The sequence below is a fragment of the Conger conger genome, chromosome 11, assembly GCF_963514075.1.
Source record: "Conger conger chromosome 11, fConCon1.1, whole genome shotgun sequence".
NCBI lineage: Eukaryota > Metazoa > Chordata > Actinopteri > Anguilliformes > Congridae > Conger > Conger conger.
In genome coordinates, this window is record NC_083770.1 from 5,769,506 (window position 1) to 5,784,212 (window position 14,707).

General features: G+C 38.9%; 1 protein-coding gene across 2 annotated transcripts in view; it reads right to left on the minus strand.

Annotated features, from left to right (window-relative positions):
- Window positions 1–551: 551 nt before the first annotated feature.
- The window catches only part of scarb2a (scavenger receptor class B, member 2a), a 32,905-nt gene continuing 18,749 nt past the window's right edge, over window positions 552–14,707 (minus strand). Inside the window, exons 7-14 of one of the 2 annotated variants that reach the window (XM_061260810.1) lie at window positions 14,143–14,321; window positions 13,198–13,316; window positions 12,585–12,658; window positions 10,523–10,574; window positions 9,877–10,029; window positions 4,890–4,937; window positions 4,399–4,538; window positions 552–4,153 (exon numbers count right to left, since the gene is read on the minus strand). In XM_061260810.1, the coding sequence (XP_061116794.1) occupies window positions 4,404–4,538; window positions 4,890–4,937; window positions 9,877–10,029; window positions 10,523–10,574; window positions 12,585–12,658; window positions 13,198–13,316; window positions 14,143–14,321 (760 nt within the window). In that variant the 3' untranslated portion in view covers window positions 552–4,153; window positions 4,399–4,403. Of the gene's footprint in view, window positions 4,154–4,342; window positions 4,539–4,889; window positions 4,938–9,876; window positions 10,030–10,522; window positions 10,575–12,584; window positions 12,659–13,197; window positions 13,317–14,142; window positions 14,322–14,707 lie in introns of those variants that run through there. The other variant, XM_061260811.1, reaches the window with a different exon arrangement.

Here is a 14,707-nt window from a genome sequence, read left to right on the forward strand (position 1 = left end):
TGAAATGAGTAAAAGCACGTATATTTCAGAATTTCCCACAGAATGAGCGGTCTTGTGTTGGGATCCGTTTGATTTAAAAGTTATTTTTGCGCAAAAAAGTATTTATGTTTTATGCAAATTTTTTAAGGGCAGCCATACCACAGAAATGGCGCGACGTATCAATACCAAAATACTGTATTTGGCGAACCCGTTGCCATTGTAGTAGACCTGGGAAATGGCATTGAGATTGTTTCTGAAACGGGTGAGATATTGAAGATCAGAATATGCCATTTTAAATGGAAGTCCCAACCAACGCAAACATAGTGTGCACTCTCACTATACTACTTCGTATACAGCCTACTACATTGTACAACTTACTGTACAGTGTGCAACACACTTCAAAACAGTTTTGTATCCGGATACACAAATTAAATTAAAAGTTAGTTCAATATTTAGGTAGAGGACAGCAGTCATTACTTGGATTATTGCAAACGTTCTGTTGAGGTTTTAAGGGGTTATATTTTGACTGTACCAACAGTGTACTAAGCAGTAAAAACAAAGCAGGCATTAAATCAGCTCAAAAAATTTATTTTATTTTTTGTAAATACACTAAAAATGTTTACAAAAGCATTGTAGAAACATTTGTGCAGTGTTAATATCAAAACCAAAGATGGATATTTCTTGAAGAGGATTTCTGTACCCAAGATGGCATGTGAAGATTGTCTTTTTCAGCAGCAATACGGGATAGAATTCTCAGAAGACACTACAAATGTTTGAAAGATGATTTTCTTCAAACATTTAGGTTCAAGTGCAGCCGAATATGGGAAAACAGTTTGCCAATTTGCTCAAATGACTCAGGAAGCAAAAAGAGCTATATTGCGGCATTCAAGCTCAGGCTTCATTTATCAAACAGGCTGATCTCACCATACACAACCTTCTAACTCTGTCCAGTTACTGGTTTAGCAAAACAGTGCATCTGTTCCAAGAGAACAGCAAAAGATTACCACACTTCTCTTCCCTCTATAAGTGTGCGCGCGCGCACACACACGCACACGCACACACACACACACACACACACACACACACACACACACACACACATACATACATACATACACACATACACACAGCCAAAGACAATATGCATAAAAACAAAAAACAAAAAAAGACATCGGTGCATTTTTTGTACATATATCCAAAGAACTCAACTCAGTCAGCTTTCCGGGATTTTATGGACGATAAATTGGTTCTCTGTATTCATTGTAAACAGACAACCCCCCATGGAAATGCTTACAATTCCAAATCACTAGTGTCCACATGAGGAGAATACGCACTGTTCCATAAGAATGGCTGAAAGAAGCAGATCAAGACAACTCTGGAAGGATCCCTTCAGCACCCTACCCAACAGGCATTACAAAAACAAAAAAAAACTAGGATGAAGAAATAAAATGAGTGTAAGAACTATTAGACAGACAATTAGATCTGGTGGTTAAATGCCTGCTAAGGATGAGGAAAATACCAGGTTGTGGGTAGATGAGGCCCTTTGCGAACATAATTTAGTAACTCAAGATGGTAGGCAGGGGGCAGCAGAATTCACACCAAACTGACAAAGTGAGACACTTCATTGTCATTTATGCATGCGTGTGCCCGATAGCCTCACCACTACTACAAAATACTTAGTGCTGCTCATTCAAGAAGGTTCTAAAAAACAAAAACACCAACAATAACACATTCTGGAAATGAAAATGGCATTCAGAATATCTGGTTACACAAATATCTGCTTGCTTACAAACTGTTATAGTGCTCGTTATAGCCTTGTATTGCTGCATTTATCAATTTGTAATACTATTTTAGCAAATATTATGGCAACTTATTACTTTAGTATTAATCCTGTACAACACAAGTTCAACGGACACATTAATATTATTTGAAAACTTGGGACTATTTTACCAATGTTTTGACTTGGGAACCGTATTGATCAACACTTCCGAGTACTGTGGTCATCTGCAGTGAGCTGTTGCACTTCTTAGGGTATGCAGAAGTATGGCATTATGGTAGAATTAAATTTATAGTAAACATGAGCTGAAACTGATCTACCGTATGTTATCTTTGGTCAAGCACAAGGATGTAAATTGAGTCAAAGTCAGTAGAAAAGTCATTATTTGTGAATAATGGTTCAGGCATACATAGTCAGCTCTCAGGGGGGGGGTCTCCCTTATTAAATGTTTGAATGAATGTAGTGACCCCCTGAGGCAAGTAGTGGTCTAGCAGTTACAAGGCCATACGTTGTAATTTAGGCTTTGATATTCACAAAGGTTTTTTTGAAAATAGAAAAAAAAAATATATATTAATCATATTGAAGAGCAAAGTTAAAAAAAAAAAAAAAAAACAGAAAAACCAATGCAGTACAATGCTATAGGTTCCAATCCAAACTGCTGGTCATCTCGTTTCTCCTAACCCAAGAGTATTGAATAAGTCAGCGTTTTATTTATTTCGCTGACTTTTCAATTTGATGGATGTGCAAGAATCATAGCGTAATACGTCTGGAGGTTAATCTGTCCAGAGCTAAGGACAAGAGTGCATAGAACTACACAATTCGCAGTTCCATACAGCGGTTCTTTCTCAGAGTACAACACTGCCTGCCGCATGGATGGCACATCAACTGCTGCTCCGTTCAACAGAAATATCCATATTCTGACCAAGTTATTAATATACATATTTTTTTACCTTCCCCATCATTACAAACAAAAAAAACCATTAAATGTTGACACAAACACTGGGCATGCTTCAAGATTTTGGATCCGACCATAGATGTTTGCAGTACTGAGGACAAGGTTAGCAGTGAAATGGGTGACTCAGAATACAGGGGACAGATACGTTCTATATGTACATTATCAAATACCTTCATATTCCAGTTAAAGGCAAATGGGTTTGTTCAATGAGAAAGAAAATACAGAAAATATGCTTGGATGCATGTACAGCACCATGCATGCATAGGTATCTAAGTGGATGAATGGCCTGGTTTGTGCTAGCTAAGCTAAGATGTTCCTGGGGTTCATTCTGAAAACATTGACCTTTACAAATTAGGGCCTTTGAGGAACTGTAATGGCAAAAAAAACCCCCCAAAAAAAAACCACCCCAGAGATCAATTCACAGCAATAGAAAAAGAGTTTACAGAACATGTTTAGGTAATTAAGACCCAAGGATGTACCATTACAATACTCAAAGTCCAAAAGCTATGGCTTTCATTAGCAGCAGTACAGAACACGTACTACAAGTAGCTACTTTGTATTGGAATGCAAAGCATACTACAAAAAATGTCCACTCGCATCCCAGATCCAAGCAGTCTACATGTGGGCACTGAAATGCAAAATGGACCCAATAGACTAATATATGGTGATCCATAATGAGACATTAAATCCTTTTTTTGAGGCCATGGCTCACAAATACATGGAAACCATATTCTATGACCCATGTGGGACAACAGCAAAGTGTGTGTGTCCAGCGGACACCTACGGTTGTGTGAATCTCATTGTGCTTTCTCAAGAGTTACGATACATACATATGCATGGCAGCTACATTATAAAAATTATTTGTAAAAAGGCTGCAGATGGTTAAATCAAACATTGAAAGCAGAATCTGTGATGGGTTTGGTCAGAGAAAAGCTCCAAGCACCCATAATTCGCAATGGGAATGAACAATTCCTTAAAGGATTTAAGTGCCATGTCACCAGGCATGAATCATGACAATATTTTTTTCTGGGAATAAAGCCTTTCAAAGGGGTGAGTTTTAGTTCTGGTGAAATGACTGGATGATGCCCCTATGCCTTGTTGATTTGCATCATGAGATGAATATAACAATGCAAAAACACTGAACAGGGAAAAGGGTTTAATATGGATCAAAGTAGTGTGGAAATGTTGCTGAAATGTTTTTACATTTTAATTTGCATGTCATGGGAGTGGCAAACAGATAAAGATGAACATGACTCATCCCAATAGTGGTTTATGTCCAGGTTGAACCATGCACCCATTGAACCATTGCCCCTGTTGCTTTACCATGATCAAGCAAACGTTAAGGTCCCAGGAATCATCCAATATCCTGCTTATCCTACCACTTCACTTCTTACAGTGCTGTATGACACGTCCAGCTCTCTGGGGCTTAGTGAAGAGGTTGCCTGGACAGGAAGAGAGAATGAAGGGCCTTATTTGCGAAGTGGCAGAGACAGAGGCCAAGCAGAGAGCCCAGTAGCACAGGAGGAAAGTTTAAGAATGTCAGAAACCAGCAGCATCTCGATTGGTGATATTTATTGGAGCAGAGCTCCATTACCAACCAAAAAAAAAAAAAAAAAAAAAAACACCTTTGCCCCACCCAAACCCTCATTCCCTCCCACCAGCAAGCCCACACACCAGCCAAACCAACCATTCTCAACACTTCTGTGCTTCTACTGGGGACATGGCTATATATGAACCGTTTCTCATCTGCTGGCCACCATGGTTGTCTGGGTGATCTTCTGCTTTATCGCTGACTTGGGTGTAAGCGGTGTCTTCTTTCGCAGTTGTCTGCAGATAGGAAGTGAAGGACATTATAGGTTGTCATTTCTATAATGTACTTTAACAAGGCAAAAACATTCATACCCCATGGTAAATATGATATATACATTATTTAGTTTTGAGTTTGAGTTTTACGTTTATTACATGATCACATCTAATGCCATGGGGGCTTTCATCTCTGCTTAAATATGTATAAATAAACAACAAACTATGAAACAATGAAGAGGCTACACACTATATGGAATGGGTTCTTGTTAAATAACTTGGGAGAAAGGCAGAATATTTTGTTAAACAAAATTAACGGTAAATTAGAATAGCAAATGAAAGAAAATGTAAATAAAAAGGTAAATTATGACTTACAGTAAAAGAATGAAAAGCTTCAGTAAAATCAATACGCTTAACTTCATTCTGAACAGAAACAGAAAAAACTCAACATTACTGGAAACGGAAAAAGATAAGCAATGTCTATTAGTTGAAATTTGACAGCAATGATGACACGGTTACAATATCTAGAAATCTCATCGTTCTACATATTAAGACATCATAATCTAGTATCAAGAGAACTTTTACACTACATGCATTAATTATTTCACCATTATTAATACTTTGTGCCATGAAAAAGTAATTGGCCAGCCTGACTTCATCTATTATTGCCTATTTGTCACACTGAATGGTTTCAGATCTTTATACAAAATGTATTAGACAAAGGGACCCACAGTAAACGCAAACATTTTTTAAATTACCATTTCATTCACATAATGAAAATAGTTAAGCCACACAAATTACTGCTGTGAAAAAGTAAATACCCACATGAACGTAACTGGTTGCACCACCATAATTGCAACCAAACCCTAAATATATCCCATGATTTGATGCTATGGGGATGCTCTGCTGCCTCGAGACTAGGATGAATTATCACTACTGAAGGAACCATGCATTCTGCATTTCTTCTTAGAGTAAATGCACTCGCAATTTCAGCCTGGCTCCACCTTCTACACAATTTTTTGAAATGCGTTCTGAGGTGGGTAAAATAGATGTGTCCATCATTAGCATACAGTATTCTCTAACCAATCAGATGCCGGCAGTGTTCCATTTCGTATTTGTGCGTAACACCTGGCTTGCCGACTTTGAAAACCAGCAGTTAAACTGACAAATTGGTGGGCGCCAACAATTTTAACCACTGATCTATATATGACACCACCATACCCTGAAAAGCATCCAGTGACGTCACCATTCGGAAATCCACAGTGCACAGCAGAGCATATTTTTCAAACTTTATATGCCGCAGAACACAACCAGTTTAAGCCTAAATATTTCGTAAATGTTTAAAAAATGGCAAGGATTAGGCATACAAACACATTTACAGCAAAAAAGGAAACCCACGCAGACACGGGGAGAATGTGCAAACTCCACAGAGAGGCCCTGGCTGACGGGGATTTGAACCCAGGATCTCCTTGCTGTGAGGCGGCAGTGCTACCCACTGCACCATCCGTGCCGCCCCAATCAGAAAGATATGCCAGAAATTTAAAAAAGTTTGATCTAGGATGTAATTACCCAAGATGTCTGGCCATCTGTCTGTGAGCTGAAGCATGATTGGGTTATGCAGCAAGACGATGATCCAAAACACAAAGGCAAGTCTACATCTGACTGGTTGAAAATAAACTAAATTAATGAACCCAAAATTGAAGCCAATAGATTTGTTGCGGCAGAATCTGAAACGAGCAATTCATGCTCAAAAACCTGCTCAGTTCTGCAAAAAACTATGGAAATTCCTCCACACCAATGTGAAGGCTTTTGATGGCGATTATTGCTATGAAAGGGGGAAATGCACAGATGATCTGGGTGTTTGATAACTTTTTTAATTAAATAAATGACATAAATTTAAACTTTTTGTTTTGGTTTACTCCAGTTCCCTTTGTCTAATACAAAGATTGTCAAAGATCTGAAACCATTCAGTGTTACAAACATGCAATGAGAGAGAAAATTAGGAAGGGGCAATCACTTTCACAGCACTGCATACTTTCTATTGCAAAGAAACGTTTTTATGTACCCTGAATGGTAAAAATGTTGTATAATGTCTAGCATGTTTTAAATACAATTTCCCTCTTAGTGTATTTTAAAAAATTGGTCCAGATAGTCTGTGATAAAATCATATATTTATAGAAGTTTCTGATGACCGGCCAGCTTTAAAATTGTAGGTATAGGGCAAGTGTGTGGGTTTGTCCTCTAAAGCAAGAAAGTGCATCCAAATTACCTCCCAAGCAGCTTCTACAGAAACGTTGGGGTTCCCCAAAAATGCCCTATACTCACCATTGTAAAGCTGTCTGGACTCTAAATGTCAAACATACGTTTCCATCACACACAAATCTCCCAAGGCCAATCAGAAAGATATGCCATAAATTAACATAAAACATAACCTGCACATAACATAACATAAAAACCCCTGAAAGTAAAATAGTGGTTAATTCAGGCAATCAGCAGATGCCGTAGTAAGCATCAATTCAAATTAATATTTATGGACACTATTCTTAATTAACAGTGTGGAATCGTAGCATAATGAATATACCGTCTCTCTGTATCAAACCCATGGACATGAGGTTTATGATACTAAGATGGTAGATGACACAATGATAATGAACAGTGAAACCAAAGGACATTGGTAACAAAATCATAAAAAGCAATGATTTGTGAGGAGACTGATTAAGGAAAAAAAGGCATGCAATGACATGCTCAAATCATGCATTTGGTCAACATGCAAGGCTAATGTCTAGTGTACAATGCGGCATAGGGACTCACTCTCACACTCACACTCACACACACACTCACACACACACTCACACACACACTCACACACACACTCACACACACACTCACACACACTCACACACACTAGAACCTCTAACATTTTAACAATGCTGGAAAGTAGAAAATCCTGGATAGCAAAATAGATTACATAGGACCCACATTGCCACAGAAGTGCCTCTCACTGGATTTTTGGCAGATCAAATTGATCTGACTGGTGGACCAATAGGCTCCTAATTAGGTTACTGGCCAATGTTTAAGTTATTTCGTGATTTTTTTCCTTAAACATACAGTATTAAATGGTAAATGGTTGGCATTTATACAGCGTCCAAAGTACTGTACAATTGCTGGTTCTCATTCACCCATTCACACACACACTCCCATTCACACACCAACGGCGATTCGCTGCCATGCAAGGCACCAATCAGCTCGTCAGGAGCATTTGGGGGTTAGGTGTCTTGTTGGATATCTTGCAGATGACTGCACTTACCTCCTGAGCCAATGTCGCCCCATAATATCATATAATTGCAAGGGATATGCTACTAAATATGAAGTGCTATTTACTTTCATTCACTAAAATACTCTCTGTTCCAATACTTTTGCTCACCTAGAAATTGGGTGGTCTGATACTAAATGTGCTATGTTCAAAGAAGTGTTCATCTTTTTATCTCAACCCCAAATGTATTCAGTGTATATGAAAAACAAAGGAATTGGCCTTGCTGCTCCAATACTTTTGGAGGGGACTGTAAAACAAAAGAACCTTTAAAGTAATTTCACGATAAGTTGCAAAAGTCCCAAAACGCCTAATGAGGGAGGAGAGAGTAGGAATGGAGGCCTTCTCATCGCCTTTTGACCTCAGACACTTCCCTCTGGCCTTTTGCACAACTTGTCTGCTGCAGCCCAAGTTTGTTCAGCTTGCACCAGTTATCACAAAGGAATGCATTCTTGGCTCTCCATTGAGCATTCTGCTATTCAAGGTGCAGCGCCTGCAGGTCGAAGCAAACTTGGCCAAGTTTAAATTGTCGGTAAACCATGATATTCGGTTCCCTTGGTGATAGTTGTGAATCATGCTTTATATCCAATACTCTTTGTCATATCACCCAGCCCTATCATGGCATGCAAGTTATACTTAGTTACATTATTACAATATTCGCTGTTAAAATATGTGAGAAGTCCTTGCAAGTCCTCACACAGATGGTTTTCACATCAGGGAAGTCTGAGCAATGCCCAACGAGTTATTTCAGAACTAAAAGTTCACTTTTTAAAATTATTTTATTAATGCATATGTAGGTGCAATGTTTTATAAACAATTAAACATCTGGAGCTTTTGCCCATATGGTGCCACTTTAAAGCAGGGAATGGAGTGCTACCCAAAGTAAATACAAAGTGTGGCTTACTCACACCACTCGGCCATCCCCAACCAGCACACACTCAAAACAAAGGACTCATTGAAAAGGAAATGATGTAGCGTTAGGGTGCCGTTTTTGTTTTTACATGTGAAAAAGGGCAGCTGTTAGTCAGAGCTTTCCATAGTTTTCCTTTGCAATAAGAGCAGTTGTCAGGCAGTCGGAGGGTTGCCGGCTCGATCCCGCCCTGGGTGTGTCAAAGTGTCCCTGAGCAACCTAACCCCCAATTGCTCCTGACGAGCTGGTGGGTGCCTTGCACCAATCAGGTTGACAATCGCCGTTGGTGTATGTGTGTGAATGGGTGAATGAGAAGCATCAATTGTACAACACTTTGGATAAAGGCGCTATATAAATGCCAACCATTTACCATTAAAGATTTGCAGCGAAGCTCCAAATCTCAGAAATCCTAATGCTAAGCTGTGCAATAAAGTTTAGGCATAAAAGACTTGCCAGACAAGTCCTAGCATGGGCACAATGCCTGAATTAATACTTTATTTAATCGGAATAATTCCAAATTCTAAATCTGCCAAATTTAAATTTACACCGATGCACTACCTAACCTCCAGTCAAGATGTCCTTTTAAATTCAAACTTGAAAAAGCACTCTCAGAACAGACTTCAAACAGAAACTGTGCCTTCTATGAGAGTGCCAATGAGAGAAAAGCACCATGAGATGGGTAGTAGAGAGTAGACAACTTCAAATTTGTTGAGAGGATACAACAATGGATATTCAATAAGATAAAAAATAAAAAAGGCTAAATATTAAATTTATATTCCTGCCACAGCTTATATGAAGGAACAACAAAATCAAGGTTTTCTATAAATTACAGGAACAGCACTATTCATATTTCCAAGGCTAGTTTTGTCACAGCTTTTCAGTGAAGGCTCTCAATGTACTGTATGCTGGGAATTAATGGCTCATAGTAGTTTTAATGGGTTCCAGCCATGCAAAAGACAAATAAGAAAAATGAGATGCCATCTATTCATGCAGATCTAAGAAGATGCAATATGTATGTATCCATGATGATTCATTTTACATCTGTCTATTAAATAAACACCCCCATTTAAAGAAATCTGGTGAGAATATAAAATATTCCTGAAATGAGAATGAGGGGATGGGCAGGTCACGGAGCCACTCACCTTTTTCTGGCGGGACCTGCAGACGAGTATAACCAGGACGATCAGCAAGAGGGCCCCCATGCCCACTATGAGGAGGGGCAGGTTGGAGACCAGCGTCACAATGAGCAGCAGAGTCCTCATCTGTGCAGCAGACTCGTCATCGATCACCACCGTCTGACGGGGGAGAGGCGCCAGCCAATCAACTCTTTGGTTTTAGCAGACGATAAACGTTGTAAAACTTAAAACGTAAACAACAATTCGTGTAATAATTACGTTCATGCTTTTGTCCCATTTTTCATGGCCAATTTGCAGTTCCCGATTGTATTTTTCTTGGCCTCCTCGCATCATACTACAATGAAAGATCTGAGCGTGCACAGACACGAGCTGCAGAAAGATCTGCAGGCCCATGATCGACCAACGGAGGTGGATGGTTCAAGATGACATCATCCCAGAGGACTGAACCCCCCCCTCCCATTTCACATTGCCCTGTGGGCTTCCTGCCACAACCAGCACTGGCGTGATTTGGTACCAGACTGTGGGTCTCATTCAGGAGTTATAACATGGTCTTCACTGGAGGACATGAAGCAGTTTTATAAACAAGTGTGAAAAATCATTCAGAGAATCAGAGAGAAAAATCATTGCCTTATTAACAGGTACAAACACTTACCTCATTTACAAACATAATTGGAAAGATGGTCTCTTGTAGATGCTTTGTTTTGCTGAGAAAATAAGAGTAAAATATCAAAAGGTGGTTCAGGTTGACCAAATATCCACCAAATAAATTATGCACATAAAACTAGAACGACTAAAGCCACACCATACAGCATTATGATTTGAAGTGATAAATTACTCGACTGAAAAAGCAATGTCTTCTGCTGAGCATTACTTATAAGATATAAGAAGTTATAAGAAGTCTGTAACATAATAAAACGTACAGTATATCCATGGGACATTCACTTTCTGACCTCACCTTTTTGGATTTTTTCTATGTTAACCTATATAAGAGTGTTAGAATGTAGTCTGATTAACCAGAATGACCAATGTTTCAGGCCTATATTGGAACCCACACCATACCCTTAAGACATCGATATCTTCAAACATAAACAGGATGGCTCCCTTATTGCCGGAAAGCTTACAAACAACGTTATCCACAATTTCAGTACTTTTGGTCCAAAAAAAAAAAACGCAAACATAGCCTATTTTACGTCCTTAAACCTTAATTTGCTAAAGAAAAAAAAGAAAAAAGTTTATCATGTAATAGGGTAGAAATTTCTTTAGATCTCCTGAAGTTATGTGGTGCCCATTAGGGCAACAGTAGACAACGGTCAGTCTAGCATTGGAATCCGTAAAGTTGACTATGGTCAGTACTTAAAATTAAAAGACTGCCAAGTAATTATTTTTTTACTGCAATCTCCACTGTTGCCGGTTTGCTCTGCCATCTTGTTACGGCTTTCTGCATCTTTGCACATACTGCACAAGCCATCTCGTGCAGGCGCATTTTGACAAGGTATGTCAGTCACTCCATATTAGGAAACGCTATTCTTGCATAAAGAAAAAAAGAAAAAAGCATGACGTTCAGGATGTTGCGTTTTGAATAAATGATTGCATAGTACCAGTCTCTTTTGTTTATGAACTTGCCTTCCATAGAACATTTCTCACACTTTAGGTCTATATAAATATTTGACCTTCTCTGCAGTCTCCTCTGGAAGAGTTCTCTTTTGTATCTGGTGTGGTCAGTTTGTCATGCTCCACATTTTGTGACATGTGATACAATGTTTAAAAAATCTGTGGCAGTTCTTCGAACAGACAGGACGGCAGCACTGGAGTGAGCATTTGAATTTCTTCACTCCTGCTTGCAGTGGAATGGAACTTATTTTTTTAGCTGGAACATAATTTCCTGGTCCTTTGTTTGCCTCCTCAGCCCCTATCACCTTTAAGGAAGCATTTCTCCTTATTTTTCCTGCTGGAAGTCAATACTCAATACTGCGAGAACCTGATAAACTTCCATTTCATGATCTCTCAGACTGTAGCATATCGGTTGGCTCTGGAGTGGGAAGCAGTGCATTGTGGCTGTTCTCTGAAGGGCGGCAAGATAATTCGTTCACACAGGGGTACCTGTCCAGAACAGCGGTGTCAATCCCTGCATTTCAACATTAAGAATTAATGCATTAGACTGACCTGGCCACCATATACTCAGAAGTCTGCTGTTTTTAAACTGGTAGTGGGCACCAGCGGCAGGAGACATAAAGAACCATCTTATATGTTTTTTGCAAATGAAGGTTCAAGGCCAAAAACACCTCATTTGCATATATATTTATTTTGGACAAAAATGACTGAAATTGTGGATAAGTCTGTTTGAAAAGCTTTCCATGAAGAAGAGAACTGCCAATAATTGGGAAACAGTTTTTTTCGGAAACAAAAAAAGTGAGATGTTTGATTCCATTGAATCATAAATAAAAGCACACTACCTTACACATTATTTAAAAAAAGTATACACACATAAATGTAAAAATTATTTTTAAAAATCCTTATGTCAATACCAATATTATTTTCTAACAAGGGTGTCAATAATTTGAGCCCACTGTAGTTTCAGAACCTGTATGCTATGGCTTTTGCAGTGTTAAGACACTTTCTTGAGTCTATTTTGGACATACAACAGTAGTTCAGAAGCACATGCATACATTTCAAATCAATAAAAAGGATGGTGCTGGAATGAAAGGTTCACTCACGGAAAACCGCTGATTCTATTCAATAGGACATTCAACTGGGCTCTCTTACAAGCACGAATGGGGATTCCTGTCGTCTGTAAATTGACAGGACCAAGGGTTAAAATGATTATTCTCTGCAAAGGCATATTAAAACGGCAATTAAAGAACAATTTAAAGGCAACTAATTCTACAATCCCATTTTTCCTGAACTCCTTAATAAATTCCAAGTTATGGAGTGAAAAGTAGAAGAGATTTGATCAATCAATCCTAGTCTAAATAAATCACACATGAACAGCTCCAATCCAAATGTCATCAGGACTGCCGCTTAAAAATCCCATCAAGACCTAAATTGCATGTTTAATTCAATACTTGTACAGCCAGTTCAGAGGAAAAATGTAATTGAAAGGTGAATTATTGGACTGGAGATGTCCATCCAGGACGAGAATCAAAGTAGAGTCACCTACTTCTAGGAAATCACGCTAGTGAACATTGTTTAAAAAATTACCTTAAGGTTCTATTGGTGTGTATACTCTGGGGGTAAACAAATTAATGGAACAAGATCAGATCCACCAGCATATACATCTCCCATATCCTAAACACAATCTTCCTTGAACAAACTAAAATCAACCCATACCGGATTAAGGTCAAGGTATGTTTCGTGGTCCTCTTTGTTTGGTGACAGTCCTTCAAAGGCATTTATATATTTCGAGTCTGCCTGGTAGAAATGTGGAAAGGACACTACAATAGGAGCACCTGCATTCAAAAAAAGAGATTAAGAAACATAAATTTAAGGGAGATTGATCAGATGCTTACATGTTACAACTGCATCTCCAACTTAAACTGTATGTGTCCTCTGACAAAGGTAATTTGATAGAAAGAAACAGAAAGCAACAGTAAGCAGGTAGCCCAAATTTGAAGGTATTCATACCTACTGGCATACAAGTGTCTAAATTAATTTAAACCTGCATCAAAACATGTAGTGCATGCAAACTGCACTGAACCATAATTCTTTACAAATATGCTGGAGTCACATGACTTCATAGGGCCTTATCCTGTTTTATCCTGTTTGTCAAGATAACACTAATGGACACACGTGGCAGCATGATGATCAGTAGATGTGTTCAGTCAGTGTTGCTCCTTTCCATTGTCATGAAGTAAGTTAAGTGTAAAAAAAACACTAATATTTTAAAGATGCGTTTTCCTGCAATAATTTAATGTGTTTCGTTTCGTATATACCACTTAATGAAAGTGAATATGAAAAAGTGTTAATTTCTGACCTACACTGAAAATTAGCACCGTTGGACCAGAGGAGACCAAGATGATTAATTTACAAATAAAAGACTGCTGGACATGGGCAAAGCTGTTTATTGAGGTTTATTGAAAAAATATGACTGGGGAGGCTAGTTCAGCTCAGCTTCTGTGGGTCAAGTGAGTGCATGTGTGTGTGTGTGTCTTGGGTTCTCTTATCAAGTTCAATTAAATATTAACCGGCTACAGAGAAGATGTGCAGTGTCAGAATTCACAGTTAGGTGTGCGATGTTGTGGAGGGCAGGAGGCCTTAAAGTGCGTGAATCTTTACCTTGTCGGCATACGCTGACCTTGAGGACCCCAGTGCTGAGACATTGCCCCGCTGGCACACAGAACCCCGCATTCGCAGGGTTGTCCTCGGGACTGGCCAACACATCCTTTGGGGGTGCAAATCGATAAGCAGGGATCCCCTTCACCTCAACATCCGCCTCAAAGCCCAGATGGATCGATCTAGAGAGTGACAGGAAACATAATTACACCTCTGCCAAACAAACACATTCACTACAATGCATATACAGTGGGCTGCAGAAATATTGGCACCCCTGACTGGCAATGCACAAAAAAAACACTTAAAAAATATAAACAATACAATTAAGAAACTCAAAGCGCAAAATCCTGTACTTTTTTTAATGTTTGAGTGGAACCAAACAAAATCAATAGATTTCACCAAAATCAAGGTTCCCAAATTACTGGCACCTCTGGTTTAGTACTTGGTGTATCCACCTCTGGCAAGGCTAAGAGCATGGAGTCTTTTCCTGCAATGCTAGACAAGGGTAAGGAATGCACTTGGGGGGATTTTGGACCATTACTCATTACTCGATCCTAGCATGATCCTT